This window comes from Cuculus canorus, chromosome 17 (assembly GCF_017976375.1).
Source record: "Cuculus canorus isolate bCucCan1 chromosome 17, bCucCan1.pri, whole genome shotgun sequence".
NCBI lineage: Eukaryota > Metazoa > Chordata > Aves > Cuculiformes > Cuculidae > Cuculus > Cuculus canorus.
In genome coordinates this window covers 14,085,918-14,107,628 of record NC_071417.1, presented here as the reverse complement: position 1 = coordinate 14,107,628, position 21,711 = coordinate 14,085,918, and the positions used below count along the sequence as shown (strand labels likewise).

The following is a 21,711-nucleotide window of genomic DNA, read 5'->3' as shown; positions in this document are numbered from 1 at the left end:
GCTTCTGCAGCCTCAAAAATGTATTGGATGACCTTGGTGATTACCCACTGCTACTGTTTCTTCCTTTTTAATGAGAATACGTAAGTGATATCTTGATAAAGGGTTCATTCTTCCATTTCCGATCTTTATCGCTACTGTGAAAATGCGTTTCCACTTCGAAACTTAATTTTTACCCTACTGTCACCAAGGAATGGTTCCAGTTTTAATACTCAGTAGGTCTGAAAGACCTCCCCGTCCTTTTTCATTCTGGTTTGGTTTTTTTTTTTGGTTTTTTTTTAAACTCTAGCCCGGGGGGTTACAGTGACTGAGCCACACACCACTCAAAAGCGATTCAAGCACAAGTCCCCCATCAGAAGTAGATCGTGTCACTGGCAGTGGGTCTGTGCTGCTGTGGAGCTTCTGGGTAGCTGCAAATATCAGACACAGGAGAAGTAAGTGTCAAAGTGCTGTGCAATCGCCAGCAGGCTCATAACTCCGGTGCCTCTGAAAAGCGTGTTATGGTGTAGCAGCGCAAGAAGGATGGGGTTGAAGATGTCGTGGAACTGTGCCCAACTAGGATGTCCACTTGTAACTGGCATTTCTCTGCAAGCTGGGAATCAGAGACAAGGAGCTGCTTGGGCTGGAGATTACAGGAATGCCCGCCCTGGAATGCAGCTTCCCTGTTCTGCCATCTGGAGAGGCAGAGTGAGACAGGAGGGTGAAGGAGGAGAGGACAGAGATCGTGTGAAAGGGTGTCTAAGGGAGTGGCTCTCCTGCAAGCTGAACATGCAAGATAGAGAGCTCTGGCTTGTAGAGTCTAAGAATCAGTTCTTGTTCCAGTGTCATCTGAATGAAACCTACCTGCTGCTTCAGAAGCTACTGTACCTATTGCTTCCAGTGTGGAGGTCTGCGCTTCCATGCAGAGATCCTGCCTGGAGGCACACAAGGTGCTCCAGAGAAGCCCCAGAGCTTCAGTGGAGCTCTGTCATGTCCAGACCCAGTTTCGGATCAGGAGAGCCATAAGGCTTGCCTTGTCCTGCGGTTGAGTGAGGGTTGGCTCGCTGGAAGGTAAAGTATAAAGCTTTGGGAAGCAGCTGGGCTGTTAGGGTCCAAGGCTCTGTAGTGCTGCCCTTACGCAGCTCCTTTGAGCAGTGGAAGCTGTGGTCATCTCATGCTTGGGGAATAGTCCCTGAATTTGCTCCCTTGGTTTTCCAGGACACGTGGTATTTGTGGTATACATGCTATGTCTTAGGAGTATATTTCAGTGTGGGGCTTGTCTGGTTAGGAAGGTTGCCCATCCTCGTGCTGGAAGCTAATACGGAGGTGACCAGAAGAACGCTGTCTGGCCTTTCTTGGTCATTGGTGTCAGGTGCAGTGTTGTGAGGAGGGCAGCTCTTCTGTTTAAAAATGCTAAATGAGCAGTGTGTACCTTCTTGGGCACACGGTGAAATATCTAAGGAGGAATGGAATTGCATCATTACTTGAGGTTTTCATGGGAAAAGGGCAGGTCCTTTAAGTGCTTTTTCTCCTACCAGTCATGTTGACTGGTGCCTCCTCGTAATTGCAGAAATGGGCTTTTCCTATCCTTAAAGTAGAGTGAGCAAGCGACAGTTCTCAGTGGAAAACTGCAGTGTTGCATTTGTGACAAGGAGCCAATTTTGCAAAGCGAGACACAATCAGCGGTTCCCAGCCCGTTATCGCTGTGGTAAGTGGGGCAGGGAGGGGTGCTTTGTCCCTGCTGGGCCAGGGAAAAGGGGAAGCCTGGAGCCTCGCCTCGCTGCTGCGTTGCACTCCTCAGCAGAGCAAGATCAGGAGAAGGCAGTTCCTCTGTTCGGCTTCATGCATGTTTAATAAAGATTTTAAGTAACCATGTAGGTTTGCTCCGTAAGGTCTCCATACTCTCATGTTCTCTGTGAAAGTGTGTTTCTGACCAAGGAAAGATGCAGTTGTGTTTTCTTGACTGTTTCTGCATGCAGCATGATTTCAAATGGTTTGCAGCTTCTGTGTTCAAGTTTGGAAGAGAACTTCTGTGGTTTTTTTGGTTCAGTGGAAATGTTTTTTTCTACAAGTTATGGGATACTGAACTTTGTCTCTTTCAGAAATGCTTGCCTCTGATGTTTGTTGTTTGTATACAAATACTTGGTGGTTTTCTCCTGTAGCTACAATTCCATAAGTGTTTAATTCTTTCAGTATTATGAATATCATGGAGTGAAAAATCACAAAATTGTATGTTAATTTGATATAAAAGAGCTGATCGGAAGACTTCAGTGCACCTTCTCCTGAAGGGTTTCTCTCCTTGGAGGCAACTGCGTTAAAATTATAAGATAAATGTGTAAAATTCATGTTAGCTCTGGTGATCTTTCTAAGCCCTTCACTCTTGTCATATTAGATTTAGTTATACATTTCTACCATATATAGACTAGTTAGGAAGACCCAGAAATGAGTTTTTCTTTAGATGTATCCTCTACCAATGGTAGGAGTGACTGGGAGCTCCTGCACAGCAGTGACCCTGATACAGTTGACTTTCCAAAGTTCCCTGAGCTCCTTTAGGTTTCTGGGTTGATGTGACCATCCAGTAAAATACTGAACTATCATGAATTTATTAGTTAATGCTAGCATTTCTCATTCCTTTAATTAGTGACAACATGCCCCAGCCTGCAGAAAAATGTACTTGATTCACAGAGCACCTCGGAAAGCTGTGCTTAACCAGAACAGAATAATGGGTCATCCAAGCTAACCTGTGAGTGACGAGCTGTTCGTGATTATAAATGTACATCACTTAGACATGGGAATTTGTAGAAAATACAAAATTATCTTTTCGTGTTTCAGTCAGCTTTTAAATTCTTGCCAAATGACTAAACATGTATAGTAAAAAAGAACTAGAATCATGGAATGGTCTGGTTTGGAAGGGACTTTAAAGATCATCCAGTTCTAACCCCCTTGCCATGGATCAGGTTGCTCAGACCCTCATCCAGACCCAGCCTTGCCTTGAACGCCTCCAGGGATGGAGCGAGCATCCATCCTTCCGTCCATCCATCCATCCGTCTTCTGGCTAAGGTACAGGGTTGGATTATTTCATAATTTTGCTACTAGTATCCCTTTAGGTTCATTATGCCTGAGATGCTGAATCCATAAAATAGGGCTGTTAATACGTACGTGAGGCACCAAGAGCTAAAATAGTGCTGGAGCCTCTCAAAAACTGATAATTCCTTGATTTATTCATAAAGCAAGGAGCGTAACTCTTGAAAATTTGATCAGATGCCAGTTCCTTCAGTAGCCACTCGATTCAGAAACCTTTTTATAGCTGTGCTAACATCTCTGAAGACTGTTAGGCTGAATTAATGTTTAAGACGCTTGAACAGAACATGTCATGATGAGGAGAGCTTTTCTAAGGGAGTGCAGGGAAGCTGGCAGGAGTTTTGCTTCAGGGAATGGGAAGGCAAAGGACCTACCAGCCATTGAGTTGAGTAAGTTTATGTCTTCTCTCAGTAAATAATGTCCTGTTTGCTTTTTTTAGAGAATTGCTGTTATTTGTTGTGTGTTTGACAGGTCTTTGTGAAGGACCCTTCGCCTGGACTCTGCTTTAAATATATTAAGGCAGTTCTAGTATAAAAAAAAACCGGAATGGACTTGTTAAAATTATGTACCCCCTCCAAAAAACAGTTTCTTTTCTGTGCTGTGGGTATGGCTAAGCTGGTAAAATGGCCGTGGTGATATACACAGTCCTGCAAAATGTTTACAATTCTCCCACCTGCAAAACAAAATAATATTTATTTTCTCTCAGAGGTCAAGTGTGGAGACCCTTCCTCTCGGAAAATGAGTATCTTGTATGTCAGCCTGTTATGAATCCTGACATGAGTGTTTCCTCATCAACGCTGACATTTTCCTGCACGAATGCCTTCAGTGCAGTGCAGAACACTATCAAGCAGCAGGAAAGCTTTGTCCTGTGGGCATGTTCAGTGCTTCAGCAGCTGCAGGAAGGTTGACCGATACTCTTTATTGTAGGAGATGGTTTTCATGTATAGAGAAGTTGCTTAACAACTTTATCAAAACCCCTCAAACCTCGTTTCTCTGCTCTCCCTCCCCAATGCATACTTCCCCAAAGGCTAAATTATTTATAGCATAATATTAAGTGGAAAAGAAACTGTAATAAAAGGATAGAAATGATTGTATAGGTGCTTGTATAAATTTACTTGGGGAAAAAAAGATGGGATTATTTCTGAAGAATTTTCCCTAATATTGTGAAGGGTAGAGTTTTGTGGTTGTCTTGGATCCCGGTATCTCCCATAGATACATTTTTTTTTTAAGGGAAATTAAACTGAGGATCCACACCCAAACAGGTGAAGATCTGGCGTCATGAACAGAGGAGAATGAACTGTGAGAAAACAGACATTTTACCCAGCAGTCACAATGGGAAAAGGATGTTGGTCTGTTTTAATAGAAAGCAGGACTGGAATAGACTGACATAAATGACTGACTTTTTCTGATTTGAGTCCAACAGCATTGCCTGCAGGGGACAATACTCTTGGCAAAGACATTACTAGTGATGAAAGCTTTACTGTAGCAGTTAAGCTTAGTTGTCTCTAGAAAAAAACCTCATGTATTATTTAATCTCCATTCAGGCTTTTTTTCTTTGCCTGGTTAAAAAGGTAACAAGTAGGGCATCGAGATCCTATCAGTGAATGAACTTTAGATGTTTTATTCAGCAAAAAGACCATTCTGGTTTCGTTAGAGAAGTTTAATGGCTTAATTGCATGCGATTTAAGATTATTTTATGATACTGACATTCCATTGCAATCTTCAAAGACCGCTTTGTTTATCATTGCTGCCAAGAGGAGGTTTGCGGAAAAACATAGTGGAAGATTTTGTAATAGAAAATACAGAGTTTCTGTCAAAACTCAAGCTCTGTAGCATAAATTTAAAATTAAAGATGCCCAGCCGTACCTGGTGGTCTTAATTTCTTTTTTTCTTCTTTTTCCCCACAAAGACAGCCTTGCTAGAGCAGAGGACAGAAACAAGGATTGTATAACCAAGTAATGTTAATTGTAGCTCTTCCAAATAAACAAAGCTGTGCGTGGTCAAGTGATGCCTAACTGTGTCTCTCTTGCAGTCCCTAGGCCGTAGCTACTCAAGCGCCGTGTTCTAATCCAGAAGAAAGGTAGAGCTAGATGCGTTTGGTGCATACACGCGGGGATCCTTGCGGTGTGTCTGCTCAGAGTCGAGCCAGGCCAGCGGTGGAGCAGAGAACCTAGGTGCCTCTGTGTGAGCCATCGTGCTGCCGCTCGCCCTGCCTGCTGCCCTGCGGCTCCACTGCTCGGCTCCAAACCGTGCATCACTCAGGAGAGGTTGGCCAGATCAAATTAGGAGATCCCAGAGTGCTGGGATGCTAAATGGCAGTATTTCTGTTGGTTTAACTTTGGCGATGGTCAAATGTAACTGCTTGCCAGTGGGAACCAGTAAATAAGGACTAGTATTGAGATTTGCTTGAGGTTTTGATTAGTGTATTATCCATAGTAACCATGCTTCAGATGACAGCTTTCATTCCTAGCACATCCTTGGAATAAGTTTGAGAGCTCCAAGGAGCTTTAGAAAGTGTAACTACAATTCTCTGTTAGAAGAAAATAAATCAACGACACGAAAAAGTGATTTTTCCTTTCCTTGAGTAGTAGCTGTTGCCCTGGGAACTTGCCACAGAAATTATGAAGAAAAAGACTCTTGATTTATTTCCTCTCCTCAGCTGTTAATCAATATTAACATCATTAGAGTGCACTGAAGAAACTTACGAAATAGAACTATAAAGTTTGGCAGGGATACTTTCTTATCAGGAGCAATAAACGTGGCTTAAAGCAGTTTTCCTTAGTCATCAAGTTGAGAAGTTTGGAGTCTGATGGTACAAATATTTTTTTAAAGGAATGAATGGAGAAGGTGATAGAAAGAGGAAATGTGCAGGATTGCAGTGGGGGTCTGACAGGGATTTATCATGGATGAAGAAAAGAGAACTCCTGAAGTAATTCTGTAGGGAAGTGCTTACAGTGCCCAGGTGCTAGGAGTGTGTGTGTGATAAACTGGTATCTTATTGTGAAGGATGCTGAGCTTGATCTTCTCAGAGACGGGGACAAATGCCCGTTGAGGGGTCAATAATAAATAACCTGTCTATAAAGGAGGTTCTTCTGGGGTTTTGCTTTGATGCTGGTCTTGAGCAGTCCGTGGTTGTCTTCTGGCTGGGGTGGAAGCATTCTCTGTTTTCCACTGCAATTATCTGAGCTTTTAATTCCAAGCCTTGCATTTAGTGCTATAAATGAGTGAATTAATTGGGAAGAGTTTTCTCTATATTCAGTATAGAAATATACATAATGTTTTAATGTCCATCTATCTGATTTAGCTGTTGTGGTTTTAAGCTGACATTTGTTACCTTTTGGTATCTTTCGTTGCTCTACCTCTTCTCTGAGGAGAGAAGAAAGGACAGCCTTTTTCTGTGCCTTATCCCATTTTCTTTATCCCCTGTGTAAGCCGGCTTTATTTTCAAGTTTACTTTCACGTTAATGTCTTCCCCTACATCTATTTAATTTGTTTCTCCTTCTGCTTTATTTTTGCTGCCTTTTTCATGTATCTGATGGAGAATACTATATTTGGGTAATATGATATCTTTGATCCTTAATTTCTGTTGTGACATGAACAGTTCTTCCACGTCCTTCTGTCGTTGCATTTATGCATCCCCACACTCCAGTTGCCTTTTTGACTGCCTGTGTACACTGAGCAGATGTTTTCAGAGAGCTGGCTACAGCAACCCCCAGGTCTTTTTCCTATGTGGTTACAATTAATTTAAAATTCAGTAGTGTGTGTGAGTAGCTGAAAAATATTACTACTGCTGTGTGCTACCTTATTTTGTAACAAACGCGTATCATCTGCCACTTCTGCTTCTGACTCCTCTGGGGTCTGAGCCACTCAATCACAGAATCGTACAATCATAGAATCGTTGAGGTTGAAAAAGACCTTTAAGATCATGGTGTCCAACCTGGCTGGGTTTCTTTTAACAGGATGATTTCATCACCTCTGCTATGAATGAATGTTATCTACAAGATAAGTGACTGAAACCGCTTCCATGTTGTTAAATTTAATGTGTACTAATCTATTTCAGTGCTGGTTTTGAGAAGGCATCTAAAGCAAACAACTAATTGCCTGTCTTGGTGATGATCCAAAATAGTGAATTATTATTAGAGCAAAAATAAAACTCAGTCATCTCTTACAGCAGGCTCTAAATGGTCTGTTTTCCTGTGCAGTCTTTACCAATAAGACTGGAATTTGTTGCTTCTTTGCCATTGAATGCATTTCAACATCAGTGCGTCGAGTGTTGCTCTTACAGAAATACAGATAGTTCTGAATTAGTGTGTAGGGTATGGTCTTATTTCTTTGGTATCCTTTTTATTATATTATCTCATTTCAGTGGTGTCTCTGATCTGAACGTCTCTTGTCTGTGCCCTCCTGCCCTCAAATGCCAGGGTAGATGTCACCACAACCTACATCGAGTGCCCTATTGTCCCTGTAGTCCCCTCCTAAATTCTGTCACCTTTTACTTTTGTGCAGATGTGCGGTTACCTGATGTGATGCAGATACTTTGCACAGAAGTTGGGTCAGCAGTTAATAGCTTTGACCTCAGAACAGCTTTCTTCCATTGACAAAGTCTGTAGATGTTTCTATCAGCTGGCCTGGTGACCAGAGAATTTAATTTATGCTTCATAATAAGCTTTTTAAATTTATGCTTGATGATAATTTGTTACAGAGATCCATGATGCCTTTTGCAACATCAGTTGTAGTTCTGAAAATTACAGCAAACAGAAATGCAGTCCATGTTGTTGCTAAAAGCTTTTCTCTTTGGTTGGAAGAGCCCTGCTTCTTGCCTTATCCATTATGTTCATAGCACAGCATATTGCACGGCTAAGTATCTCATAAAATACTCAGTTGCCATGGTGATGTACCTTCTCCTTTTCCTAAAAGGACCCAGTAGGTCCTGGGAGACGGAGTCTACTTTCTTTGCCTGCGAGAAGATTAGTTCCATCCCTTACTTTACCCTCATTTCTATCTTGTTTTCCTGAGGACACTGAGTAGGTTTTGTTTACTGGTAACTTTTTTCTCTCTGGTTTTTAACATTCTGAAATATTAAATGGTAGTACTTTAAAACTCATCTGAGGATATGCCTGTACGTAAGGATGCAGTATTGAAACTTGCATTTTGAATTTCAAGCGGAAAAATGAGATCTGAGCATAGATTATTTGAGATGAGAATTAGTGTCGGTTAAAACTGTATATTGACTCCCATGACTGCAGTGCTGCTTAAAAGAAAGAGGGAGTGTGCTCAAGGGATGGGTAACTGCCAGTTTGTGTATCCTAACACAGGTCACCATTTCTCTTCTCTGCCTGCCTGTGCCAAGCTCGCTTTGAGTGGAACCAGAACTGTTTGCCTGAAGAAGGCTCCAAGCTGACCCGCAATGTGGCTCTTCACTGAGCAGAGTTAATCTTCAACATCTGATTTTATTTTTTTTCACCCCTCCAGTTCTAATTTAAAACTGGGTTTAGTTAATGCTGCTAAAAATCTGCATTAAAGCAACATTAAGAGCCTGTTCTGACCTGGTGAATCCCAACAAAATAAGTCTTAAGGCTGAAATCACAGACCTGGACCTCTCCATTATCCAGATATTGAGAGAGTTTGACTTGGGAACTTATTATTTATATGCTTGTCGATATATTGATTTTTTTCTGCTTTGCCCAATGTGTGTGCTCTCCACCATGTTTTCCTACCTGGTAAGGAACCATTGCTCATTCCTGATTGTACCCTGGCTGCAAACTGATGCTGTTCACTGGAGGTTTGCTCTCTGTCCCAGCAGCCTGCTCTGCAAGCTGGGGAATACAGGATTTCTTATGTCAGTGTTGTCTTTAAGACAATTATTTTTATCCTGGTGTTTTATACATTAGCATATTAGCAGCACAATTATTTTCTTAGCTTGTCAAGTACAGGGAATTAGCAAAAGATGGTAGCAGTATATTAATTACAGGCAAACAGTGCTGTCTGCTGACAGGGCGGCTGCAGTGCTCCGCGAGGGAGCTGCCAGAATCTCCAGTAATTGCCCAGGAACCTCCTCGTGAGCAGAAAATCCATGTGTGGAGGCTTCAGGGTAAGGTACTGAATTCATTGTGTTCTGATAAACAAGAGGCCCCAAATTCTCACTTTTCTGGAAGGTCTTAGTGGCTGCAACTCCAATGGGGATGGTCCGATGGCCTCATTTGAGGGTTTTGGCAGCGCAGGCAAAGCGGTGCCAGCCCCTGGCTGTTCGTGCCTGTTTGCGTGGAGAGATGTGCAGTGAGGGTGGGGAAAAATGATTTTTCGTTTTCACGCGCAGATGATTTTTCAGTGAGATTGCTGCCCTAACTCTTTCTAATCTGGAAACCTTGGTTTTATTTCAGTTGCTGTATTCTTTGGGTGACCTTGGACAGGTTTTGTTTCTCGCTTTATCAGCTTCTGTGTTTCGTAAAGCACGGACAGCATTGGCCTGAAAACCTCTGAGGGACGAAGTACAAGGACATCCGTGTGGAGGGTTCTGGGTCACAGCAGCCCCCCTTGTTGTGTGTCCTCCCTGATGTGTCCTTCTGCCCTGCACAGCTCCATCCCTGCCCTGCACACCGAGGGACTGTGAAAGAGATTGTAGAAGGGGCCGTTGGACCGTTCTGTTAGTGTGCTGTGCACAGCTGGATGCTCTCGTGGTGCACGGTGGCGTTGTGGATCTTTTACTGTATTTGAGCAGATAAAAATATATTGGATACTTTCCTTATTCTGTGGCGGCTGCTGCACCTAAATAATGGCTCTAATTGTCAGAACGATTAAAATAATCCTAAAGAAGAGCTACCATCAGGAGAGGTACCGTCATGTCTTGTATGCACTATGACAGCTGAACTGATACTTCCAGTTCATAGAATCATAGTATAGTTTGGGTTGGAAGGGACTTTAAAGCCCAACCAGTCCCACCCCCTGCCATGGGCAGGGACACCTCCCACTGGATCAGGGGCTCCAAGCCCCATCCAACCTGGCCTGGAACCCCTCCAGGGATGGGGCAGCCACCGCTTCTCTGGGCACCCTGGGCCAGGGCCTCCCCACCCTCACAGGAGAACATTTCTGCCTAATAGCTTATCTCGGTCTCCTCTGTTTCAGCTTAAAACCATTCCCCCTCGTCCTATCTCTGCACTCCTTGATCCAGAGCCCCTCCCCAGCTTTCCTGGAGCCCCTTTTCAGCACTGGAAGCTGCTCAAAGATCTCCCTGGAGCCTTCTCTTCTCCAGGCTGAACAACCCCAACTCTCTCATCCTGTCCTCACACGGGAGGTGCTCCAGCCCTTGAATCATCCCCATGGCCTCCTCTGGGCTTGCGCCAACAGATCCAATTCTTTCTTGGTGTTGAATAAAATCAGCACACTACCTTCTTTTCTTTCCTGATTTTCAGCCATCCAGTCCTCTTTTGATGGAGAATAAACACTCTCTTCTTGTACACAGTTATTATATGATAATGATGATGTTTTGGACTTTAGACATTTGTATTTCACTTCTGTGTGTGCCTTTTATTACGAGCCATAAAAAATGTGTATGCTAGAAAAGAATAAACTTGGAAAGGTAGTGGTTAAGTTGTGTAATATCAATGACTGATGCTCTCTTGGCTGGTGCACATTAGATTAAGTTTGTCATCTTTTAATAATAGTATTCCCAGATAGAATTGAATTTTTTGTGTGTTTTTCAATAGACTTTTTCTTGTTTGGTTACACTCCTGATGCAGACTGTGGGCACTTGAATGAAATGGATGAGGACATTTTTAATGCTATTAGGATAGAAAAAAAAATCCTGTTTTGCATGTTAATGGTTGCCTCTAAATAGGTCAGGAAGAGAGCTCGAGGTACTGGAATCGGAGTCACGGAGGGCAGGCAGAGCCGGAATGATAAACCCAAGCAGCCAGAAGGGCTGTTTCCTACAGGGTTATCACTGACTGGCACCGAGGGGCAGGAAGGAAGGAGGTCTATAAAAGGAGAAGTGTGGGGCTGGGAGAGATTCGTGGGGCAGAGAAGAGGGGACCAAGAGGGAAGTGTAACACAGCCAGGGCTGACAGCTTGGGGAAACACGTGGGAGAGCTGCAGCCTTCGCTGCTGCCGCATGAGAAAGTATGAGGTCAGGATTCGGAGCCTTTCTCTCTAAACCTTATCACCGGGGAGGATGAACAACGTACGCTGCACTGAGCAGTGTGCTTCCTTTAGAAATTAAGAGCTCATAATGAAGATCCGTGGGTTTTCTTAGAATGGTGAAGAACACGCTTCACACTTACCTTCCCCTGCCTCATCAAACAGAAGAAAGAAATCAATCACAGTATGGTTTGCTCTGATCTGTTCTGACCGTCGTGACCCACCAGAGAATGTCTCTCTTTATTTTTTCCATGCAATTTGCCTCTTTTTTTTTAACTTTTTGTCAAGGAGCTACTGTGTGACTTGCTTTTTGGCCAGTTTTACTGTGGTGTATCTTCCAGAAAATCAGTATCTGAGTTATATTTTCTGGCAAAAGGAGAATAAACAGTTTTTTAAATAGAAACCTGCTTTTCCAGCGCCAGCCGGTGTTATGACAAAAGCCCGTAGCTATGCTAGCACACCGTGTTAAATTTGTTGTCCTGCACATACATAACAAAAACACTTCTTGTCCCAAATGGTATCATAGGCTTTTCATTTGTAAATATATGTGTGTTCCTCTGCTAAAACACACCTTTTCCCTGGGTGGCACAAAGTAACTGGTCAGTAGGGTAATTAGGTGTTAACCTCGGTGAAGTCTGACTGTTCTCTGCAGTATCTGACTTGCTCTAAGGGGCAAATTGAAGTCGTGCCAGCTAAGGAATGATGTAAAACCTGCTTTTAAAACTCAGAAATTTTTTTAATGTTCAGAAGTTGTTACAAAAATCCCTTCCTACAGCTCTGAAAAACTGCGGCTGAAGTGCAGGTGGAGATCTGCTTGCAGCCTCATTACACCTCCACTATGTAAAGAATCCGGTGGCTGCTGTGATGGCTTCGGTGCCATCAGGATTGGGCCCAGGTTGGAATTGCGACGCGCGTGGGTTGGACTGGGTCAGCTCCCACTGCAGCGTCAGCCCGGCCGCTCGGGAGAGGGAGGCGGATAGATTTATCTGGCTTCTGCCTTTTTTTTTTGCTTGATTATGTGATGGTAAAATGTGAACTCGTTATCTATAAATAGCTTTAACCCCAAAGTGGATCCAGCTCTTTGGAAGCCGTTACATTAATAGGTAGGAAACTCTGAGTGCACCAGTGTCTCCTTAGACTTTCATAAACAAATTTGATGACTTATTTTTGCCTCCGAGTAGCACACAGCATAATACTCATGAATTTATAATTGTCTGGAGTTCGCTGTCTTTTAAGCAACGTGATGAACAGCCTGATAAAAATGCCACAGGAAAAAAAAATCTCATTAAAATAGGCAATTTCCTCAATTTCATGCCCCATACATGATGTTTTACAGATGTTTTGATGAGAAGATCTGATGGCATTCATATTTCTTAGTATGATGCTATGTGGGCTTATGTACGTTAAGATTTAAAATGGTTCATGTATTTTTTTCTCCCTTCCACATGTACTCCTGAACTATTTCAAGGGTGCCATGATGAAATACTATGAAATGTTCTTCAGAGCAAGAAGCTTTTTTCTTTCTTCTTTTTAACTGCGCAAAGTTCATGTCATGACTCAAAGCTTTTGATCTCGTAAAATAAACCTGCGAAACCCTAATAATGCACTCTAGAGTCGGTGATAAAATACAGGTTCTGGTTGAAGAAATACAATAGTGTTAATCATCCTTAAACAAAACAAGAGCATTACATATTTTCATTGAACTCTTTTAAATTTAACTGGAAAATTATTGGGAAGCATCGCCCAGTGTCTCTTGCTGCGAGGTTTTGCTTTTTCATTGCACACTTGTTGCAAAGAAGGATGCTGTTTGATTTTTAAAGTAAAGCCCAAGCTTTTAATTTGGTTTTAGAGCGTATTTTTGATTATTTATTTATATAGTATCTTAGGTTTTAAGTTGGTTTTTGGGTTTGTTTTTTGTTGTGGTTTTTTTTTTTTTTCGAATATTCTGCCTCCTGATCTTGAGTACACTACAATATTTAGCAAAACAAAAGGACTGTAAAGGGCTTTCCTGGAAGAGATGAGTGTCCATCTACTACGACACTCTGTCACACCTTTCATTTCAGTTCATTCCTAAAATGCCACTTGCAGGCAAGACTTGGGAGGCGCTGGCTCTCGTTTGCTGCTTCTGATGACTCTCCCAGTTGGGCCGATCACCTGAGTTTAACACATTCATAGTTTCCTAATAATTTTGTCTTTAAAACATTGTGGGATTTATTTTTTATTTGACACCTTCAGCGTGCAAGTGCCACTGGTTCCTCTCTGCAGCACCTGATCATCGCTCCACAGTCACTGAAACTTAGAATCACAGAGTTGATTAGGTTGGAAAAGGCCTTTAAGATCGTCGAGTCTAACGATAAACCCAACACAACTTCATACATCAGCCATAAATTCTGTTTGGAGAGCCAGGAGAAGGACAGTGTGTGAATATATTCTGATGCATGTGCATTCTGCCATGTCTTCTGTCCCTAAGTTTCTTGCAGTAGCTGGTGCGTCTTGGCTTTCCAGTGAACACGACTGGTTTGGTTTCCTTTGGAAGGCTGGCATTTCACTTGACTTCATTCTTGTTGAAACATTTCCAAGGCTACAACTGTTTCCTGACTTTAAGTTCACCGATATTATGTTTGTTGTCTTTTAAATAAGTTTATAGTCTTATCTTTGACACACAAATACTGGTCATGGAGATGTTGCAAATGGGACAAAGTCTGCTGCAAACCCGCTGCTCCTAATCAGGAAAATAAGTTGCTTCAGTGAAGGTGTGCATCTAGAATAAGACCTGCGAGTTATTAGTTTAATTCCATATCCCAGGGGTACTGTGTACAGTGATCGCTTTAGTCAGTGAAGCTCTGATTCAGGGGGTTTTATTAGCATGAGTAATCTTGTTAACTCCAAATGAAGTAAGGCAGGCTTGAGAATTTGGAATCAAAGTACATGTGTGTCAGGGTGGTGTTCAGCATCGACTGCCGAGTTGAGTACTTGGCAAAGAAACATTCTTGCAGGTAGAGATGAGCTGTGATTACATCCAAATATTACGCGAATGTTAATAAGAATGGTGTGTGTGACTGACTTGAATGTTCTGGGAAGTTCTTTCTTTGAAAAGCAGAGTGAAAAAGGCAGTTTTTGAGGAACCAGCACGTGAGTCCTGGCTGCTAAGGATTGCCGGGCACCTTGGGTGCTTCTCTTCTGGTTACGCTATCCAGCTCTCCTAGCAGACCGGGTCCTGATTCCCTAACTTGCCCTCCACCCTCTGCTATCCTGACATCTGCAGAGCATTTTCAAAGGCTCAAAAATATTTGTCTTTGCTGCTGAAGGTCACTGGGTGCCTCTCGCTTGTGTTACGCGCAGATCAGATTGTTTTTCTTCTTAGACTTTTTCAGAAAGGGCATGAGTTGCTGCTTCTAGACCCGAGTGAAATATGTTTTGAGTGTCTTGGAATTGGTGATGAATTTGAGCAAACACAGGCTGTAGTACAGTTGATTTTTGTATACACTGGCAGCAAACTTGTAAGTCATTTGAATTTATAGACCAGATATCTGTGTGTGGCTGGTTTAAGCATCAAGGTAAACTAAGTGCTAATATGGTAGGAAAATAACATGGAATGTTAGCTGGAAAAGTGATTCTTAACAGTGAAGGAAAAGAATTGGAAAAAGAATTCTGGTGTGATATTATTCCCCCAGAAATATTAATCTAAAAATGAATACATGAGCCATGGCACATTGCTCCTCCTGGGAGTGGAATCCACTGCTGTTCCACCCTGTTTCCTGTAGTTTATTTTTCTGCTTGAAGTGGAAAACTTTGTCCTTGTTTTGGGATGTACCACGGTGCAGTCAGGAGCTAAACTTAATTTTATATATTTCCGTACACGTTCAAAAGGGTCCTGTGGTGTTGTGAGACACAATTCATACTGCATTTGACGAGCCACACGCTTGCTCTTTCTTGGAGTGGTGGAACTGAGACATCTGTAGGGTGTGGGAATGGTGCTGAGGGTGCTGAAAGAGGGCAGATTTAGATGAGATCCTCGGAAGAAATGGTTTCCTGTCAAGGTGGGGAGGCCCTGGCCCAGGTTGCCCAGGAAGTCTTGGCTGCCCCATCCCTGGAGGGGTTCCAGGCCAGGTTGGATGGGGCTTGGAGCCTCTGATCCAGTAGGAGGTGTCCCTGCCCATGGCAGGGGTGGGACTGGATGAGCTTTGAGGTCCCTTCCAACCCAAACCAATCCGTGATTCTAGCCCCTTACAGAATCTCAGAAATGGGGCACGGGCAGTTTTTTCTCCCAGGCAGGAATTTTCACTCCTAACTTTTGACTGAGAGCTTTCATTTCTGGGGAGGCAGTTTGAGGCACTCCGAGTAGCCTCACCTGAACAAAATGCTGACCTCAAACTCTGAAAATCTTGGATCACTTGTTGCTTCTGTAAGTCACTGTCAGTGTGATTCCAGCTGTTTTCATGTGAGCTCTTCAGAATGTGCAGAGACTCAAATGCTGCTGTAGAAAAGAATAGTCCTTCCTATGCAAGACTTACTCGTATGGCCTCGCTGTGTCTGTCAGTCCCAGTTGCAAAATGACATTTTTACTTAAGGCTGAACTTTAAGTATTGACGTTTGGTTTCCCATTTTAAATACTAATGTATAGTTGAGCATTAGAGTCGCGCAGATTTTGTTTATGGCAGAGAAGTTATTTGACTGGAGATGGATAAATTATTTTTTTCCTCAGTTTGTTGTTATTGTTCTAAAGCCAAGTGGATTTTTTCACTTGGCTGAGGAATGCCAGACCTGAAATACTGCATTCTTTGCCCCTGTCTGCCGGCATGTAGTAAATATAGCACCTTTGGGTGAGGTCGATCAGCTTAGAATGAATAATCATTTCATTCATCTGGCTTTTGTTATTAGTTTGTTCGGGGGATTTTTTGATTTATTTATTTAGTTTTAAACTAAACATTGTAGATCCTTTTTCTGGAGCTCTTCAAATAGCTTTTTGACAGCTCAATAGTGTTGCCCTGCTCTGAGAACAGCAGACAAAAATATCATTTCTTGGTAATGTTAGCTACTAGCAGGAAGACTTCTGTTAGTATATTTTTTATCCTAATAAATGAGAAGATGAGTTAACTTGTTTGTCATTAATTCAGGTGTGTGTTAATTCAGGTTTGGCAGTATAACTATGGCAGTATGCTTTACTTGAGAAGCATTTTTCCTGTGGATGTAGCTGCACGATAGCCTTTTCTGTGAGGGCAAAGTACCTCCCAGGGAGTGAGTGGGTGACTGCAGGCAGTCTTGTCCTGTCGGCGATCTCAACCTGATCTTAGCTGAGGGGTCGATCTGCTTGCCCTCCTTTTGCACCTTTCCATTGTTCATTCTCTCCCCAGTGGAAACTGGCAGTGGTTGACTTGTTAATGCCTTGGACTTTCTTTAAATCTCATATGTTATCAAATACAACACCTTGAGCTAAATTGTAGACTCAGGTTTGCAAGCTTTGTCCTTTCTATAGGCAATCTGAGAGCAAACTTCCATGCTCCTCCATGCCCCAGCAAGCTTAAGAAGTCAAAGAACTTGGCATTTTACCTCTTTTCCTGGTTTCCTATCTTATGGTGATACGTAACAAACCCAAGGGCTATAGAACACAGGAAGTAAATATCTTCACCTAAAGAGACACCATTAGAATCTACAGCCAGTACTCCTGTTTTCTGCACTTCTAAATGCTGCTTTGGTAGTCACTGGTCTTTTCTAGATGTACTGTTTTTCTGTATTAAACAGTAAGAGATTGAAAATACTTTTCTAAACTACTGACGTTTGTTTGCAGAATAGAAGAGTGCAGAGAGTCTTGGGGGACAAGAGCACAGGACAATGCTGCTGGAAGGAATCTGAGCCGCAGAGCATGCTTTGTGCCACAGTTACTCAGGTATGCTCCAGCAGGTGCTTTGTGCACCTCTAACGAGCGGCAGCTTGCTGTGCTCGTTGCTCTATTGCTTGTCATCCTGCATCAAGAAGACTCTCTCAGCCCCTGACCAACATCACGCTCTGCTTTCATCATTCCGTCTGGATGGCACTTGCAGTCTGAAACCTCCTAAACTGTGTTTTAGTTTTACTTTTATCCCATCGCTAAAGCTCAGCTGGTCTCTCTTTAAATCTTACGCTGGTTTATATCGTGAGGTAGGCTGACCGTTTTAGCATACATTTTCAGAAGTCTTTTATGCACAGAGAAGATGTCTCTCGATGGATGAGGAGCTGAGCTACATTTCTGGAGGTATTTTTGAGACTTGTTCCAAACTGTTAGGAACGGCTCCAGCTGACTCACCTGCAGATCACCTGCTGGGCGTCAGGACTTGGGCGCAGATGGGGAGAGGCATCTGTCATTGCTTTGCACACCAGTGACTAATGAACCAGTGCAGATTTTTCAGGATGTTTTGATATGAGACTTTTTGATGTTTCTTGGGTGGTTTTTTTTTTGTGTTTGAGTTTTTTTTCCCAGAAATAAAATTTTTGGGTTGTATGTATTTAAGTGCAGCTCAGTTCGGTGCTGTCTAATTATATACATATGTTAAAGAAAGATGTTAAAGAGATAAAGATCTGCCTTACATGATAGAGTATAGGATCTTTCAAAAGCAATTCCATGACCTGGGAGTTGTCACAGTCCAGAAGCACTGGCCATCCTGTGGCACTGAATAAATAAATAAAGAAATAAATAAAAATCATATGATGGTGAAGTGTTTCTGTGGAATAGAAGCTGACTTTTCTATTTGCACCAGCTGGCAAGTGGGAGTCAGAAACAAAGTAAACAAACAGCCGAGAAAAGTAGGAGGAACAATGGTGGTAGTCTGAGAACTGACATATTAAGGGAGCAGCATGAAGAATAACAAACTCCTGTCACAGGATGTTTTGCTTAGCAATAGGACTCTTGTCTTCAAGTGGACTTTACTGTAGCTGCAGCACTCGCTTCCTGTATGAGACAGGGCTGTTGTACTCTGAATACGTTCTAATCTCTGTATCTAAATTGGACAAGTAATTAAAAGGAATCAGCTGAAGGAAATGATAGTGAGCTTTATTGCTCCTGAAAGTATTTCCTCTTATTTTGCTGGCAGAGAAGCAAGAACAGAAACACGTGTAAAGGAAACAGATTAAAGATGAACTTTTTCCTCAGGTGCTGAATGCTGTCTACGAATGACTTTGTCGATGAAGGAAGAAACTGATTGGGAATTGAAAGCGCGAACTAGTTCATAACACTGTTCAACATGCGCAAAGGGGTGCCAAAGGACCCAGAAATAGCTGACCTGTTCTACAAAGATGATCCCGAAGAAATATTTGTGGGTTTGCATGAAATTGGACATGGAAGTTTTGGAGCAGTTTACTTTGTAAGTACAGTTCTTTACAATTCTCCTGTTTGAAAAATGGAACCATTTGAAGTGACATTTTGGAGATTTTCAGCATTTGTAAAACTGAGTGTTCTTCAAGCCCTCAGTGCTTTGTGTGTATTAGCTTTCTTATAACACATCTCAAAAAACGAGCGTTTCCGGAGCACTCCTGAGCACTTTGCTGTTGCAGCTGCATTTGTAGCAGCAGTTGACTATAGTCTTAGTAGTGTGCCCAGCCCTTCAGGTTAACTCCATGATATCTTGTGCTGTCTGATGCTGAAAGTTGAATCTAAGCAGCTGGAAATTAATTTCCCAAACTGGTATTTCAAGATCCTCCACTTGATGCTTGTAAATCATTGCAAATTAATAGACCTAGCAAATTAATGATTCAAAATGTTTTTGGAGGTAAAAGCTACTTTGTTAATGAATTGGTATTGGGGCTGCTTGGGTGAAGGTACCACAGAAGTCAGATCAGTTTACATTCAGGATGATTTCTCTGCTGCTGTGATGATTTAAGAGTTAGAGGTATCTTTGAAATATCATTTTGTTTCCCTCATCACACCTTGTCCCAGTGTTCATCTTGTACTATAGCAAATGCTTACCTGGTAAAAGCAAAGATGAAGTCCAAAGAGGAATATGAGTTCAAAAGGGAAGGATGTGTTGCATAAGTGGATACAGTGAAGAAAATTTAATCTGGAAAGTGAGAAGGATAGTGCTTTGACAGTTAGTGTTAAAGCCAAATCCAAAACACTGTATTTGGAAAGAATTATTATGCAGTCTCTATCAGTGAAACTAAAATAGAATTCAGCATGAAAAAATCACAGGGGAAATAAAGCTGCTTGGTAGCATAGCTTGCCCCTCCAGAAGATCGAATTCACCAGTACTGAGATTTGTGAATATCAGACATGAAAGTATTTAGATGAGTGCCCTGACACCTGCAACCCAGAACCTGGCAGGAACTAGTGTGAAGTACTTCCAGTTCACTGTTTATAGTTGTGTAAAGTGATGGAGGCATTGTTGGAACTGTTATTAGAACAGAAGAGGAGCCTGATGTTTTGTGTCAGATAACATACATTTTTGAGGGATAACATACAATTCCTCCATCTATCATCTGGTAGTAATGGTACAGGAATTTCTGCCATGGGGATTGTCAAAAAAAAACTTCAAAGGAACAAGGCTTCCTAAATAATTGTGAAGAACAGGGAAGAGACTTCAGATACATAAGAAGAAGCAGGACATGGATTGTTATGCTGTTGCCGCATCTCTTTGACCTCTTTATTTAAATTGGTACTGGCACTGCTACAACCAGCCACCACATTGATCTGTATCTTGTCACTGTTGCTATTGTGGATTAATGTGATTAGTTTTGTATAAACTTCAGTTTAAGCTCCTTTTTTTGCAAGCTGATTTGTTTTCGGTGTGCTGTTGCCAGGGCTTGGCAAGATAACGTGAAATTTCTTGTTTGAAAGAAGTGATGCATCACGTATCAGAAAGCTAAGAAAAAAAAATGCATCACTTCTCACGGGGTTTTAAAGTTGATGCAAGCTTGACCTGAAATCAGCTAAGTTGATCAACGTTTGACTTCAGAAGAAGTTTTCATCAAAACCAACCTACTTACGTCCGTGTTAGAGATCTGTAAGCATGATAAAGCAGATGAGGGCAGTGTAAAGGAGGTTTTGCAAGGAAAACGTGCTTGTTTCTGCCAAACTTTTCACTAAGGTTTGGTCAAAACCACTGCAGCAAGTGGATATTTCTGTCCAGTGTGTTTGTAGAGGCCTTTCAGTCATTTCAGGCAGGGGGATCCCAAGAGGTTGGTACAACTGGAACTTCACCCATTACTGTAGGAACGTGGCAGCACACTGTTCAGCAAAAAACTGGAGCTGAAACGAGAGATCGATGTTCACGTAAAGCTAATTGGAATTAATGTAACAGACAGACATGCTTGGAGATTTGTTTAGAACACCAGCATTTACTCATCCATATGAATTAAATACTCTTGATCTTTTACATGCTGGATCAGAATGATGAGTGGTTAGGAAGAGGTTTGCCTTATCCAAAAGTTATTTGTTTTTACCCTTCTCTAACTCATTTGAGGAAGAGTCCGAGTGTGTCAACTCCCTTCAGGAATTCCCGTGCCCTATTGGTTCTCCCAACACCATTTTCCTTTGAAGTCACTGCACACATCAGGAAATGTCTTTCATTAATATATTACTTGAAAATGTAGTGCTCATCCTCTCAGGCGGTTGAAAGAGGGATTTACCACATTGAGCTTCTGTTGTGTTCTAAGCTTTTAAGTGTCAGTAATTTTTTGTCTCAAAAATGGTAAATGGTTGGAGGTACAGGGATTTCAACAACTCTAAGACTTAAAACCTTCCAGTTTTCAGTCCTTAACATGCAGAAATGAGGGCAGTACTAATCCAGGGAAGTAGAACTTTCTCTGAAACAGAGTTTTCAGCCTCTGTTGAGCATCCCTGTATCGTACAGGCTGCAGAAAAGTAGAATTTTGCTGACTGAGTAATATTCATGGTACAACTGAGATCTGGCGCGGTGAAAGGAAGATTGCTTTTTAAATTGAGATCAATTCCAGAGTAAAGCAACTTCTTGCAACTGGAAATTGAAGTAGTTGCTTGAGAGTATCAGTGTTGTATGAGTGTTTGAATGAAATTGAAGTGGTTTTGACACACTTCTTTATTTATTTCTCAAATAAACTCTTGGAAAAACATTTTCCAAAGACTGTTTCTATTGCAATTCGAATAAAGCTGTATTTCTGTGCTTGGTTTGTTCTCAGTAGGTGCAATATTGGGCCTTGGTTTGTGTATCAGTAGAAAGGTAGCAAAGACACTAAGGGCCATGGGAGGGGCGGTGCATATGGACAGATAGATGAAGTGAGGAGAAAGAGTCAGAGTAGTTGTCTCGTAAATCTTATCACAAGGAAGATGTCTCTGAAGTGCAGGAGCTTGCACGGATGCGATATAGGAAAAAAAAGCCTGCATTTACCAAAGGTACAGCTCACTCTATGGGGAAGGGGAAAAAAAAAAGAAACTGTTTTCAATCTGTCTCTTTCTCTGTTCTCCAGGCTACAAATTCTCACACTAATGAGGTGGTGGCAGTCAAGAAAATGTCCTACAGTGGAAAGCAAACGAACGAGGTATGATGAATAAAGCCAGTTCTGCATGCAGAAGCT

The 21,711-nt window shown here is 42.0% G+C and overlaps 1 protein-coding gene across 2 annotated transcripts in view; it reads left to right on the top strand.

Moving 5' to 3' along the window:
* TAOK3 (TAO kinase 3) overlaps nt 1-21,711 on the top strand; it is an 82,210-nt gene that overhangs the window by 18,664 nt on the left and 41,835 nt on the right. For both annotated transcript variants that reach the window (XM_054082667.1, XM_054082666.1), the window contains exons 3-5: nt 16,979-17,077; nt 18,317-18,527; nt 21,604-21,675. In XM_054082667.1, the coding sequence (XP_053938642.1) occupies nt 18,408-18,527; nt 21,604-21,675 (192 nt within the window). In that variant the 5' untranslated portion in view covers nt 16,979-17,077; nt 18,317-18,407. The remainder of the gene's footprint in view (nt 1-16,978; nt 17,078-18,316; nt 18,528-21,603; nt 21,676-21,711) is intronic.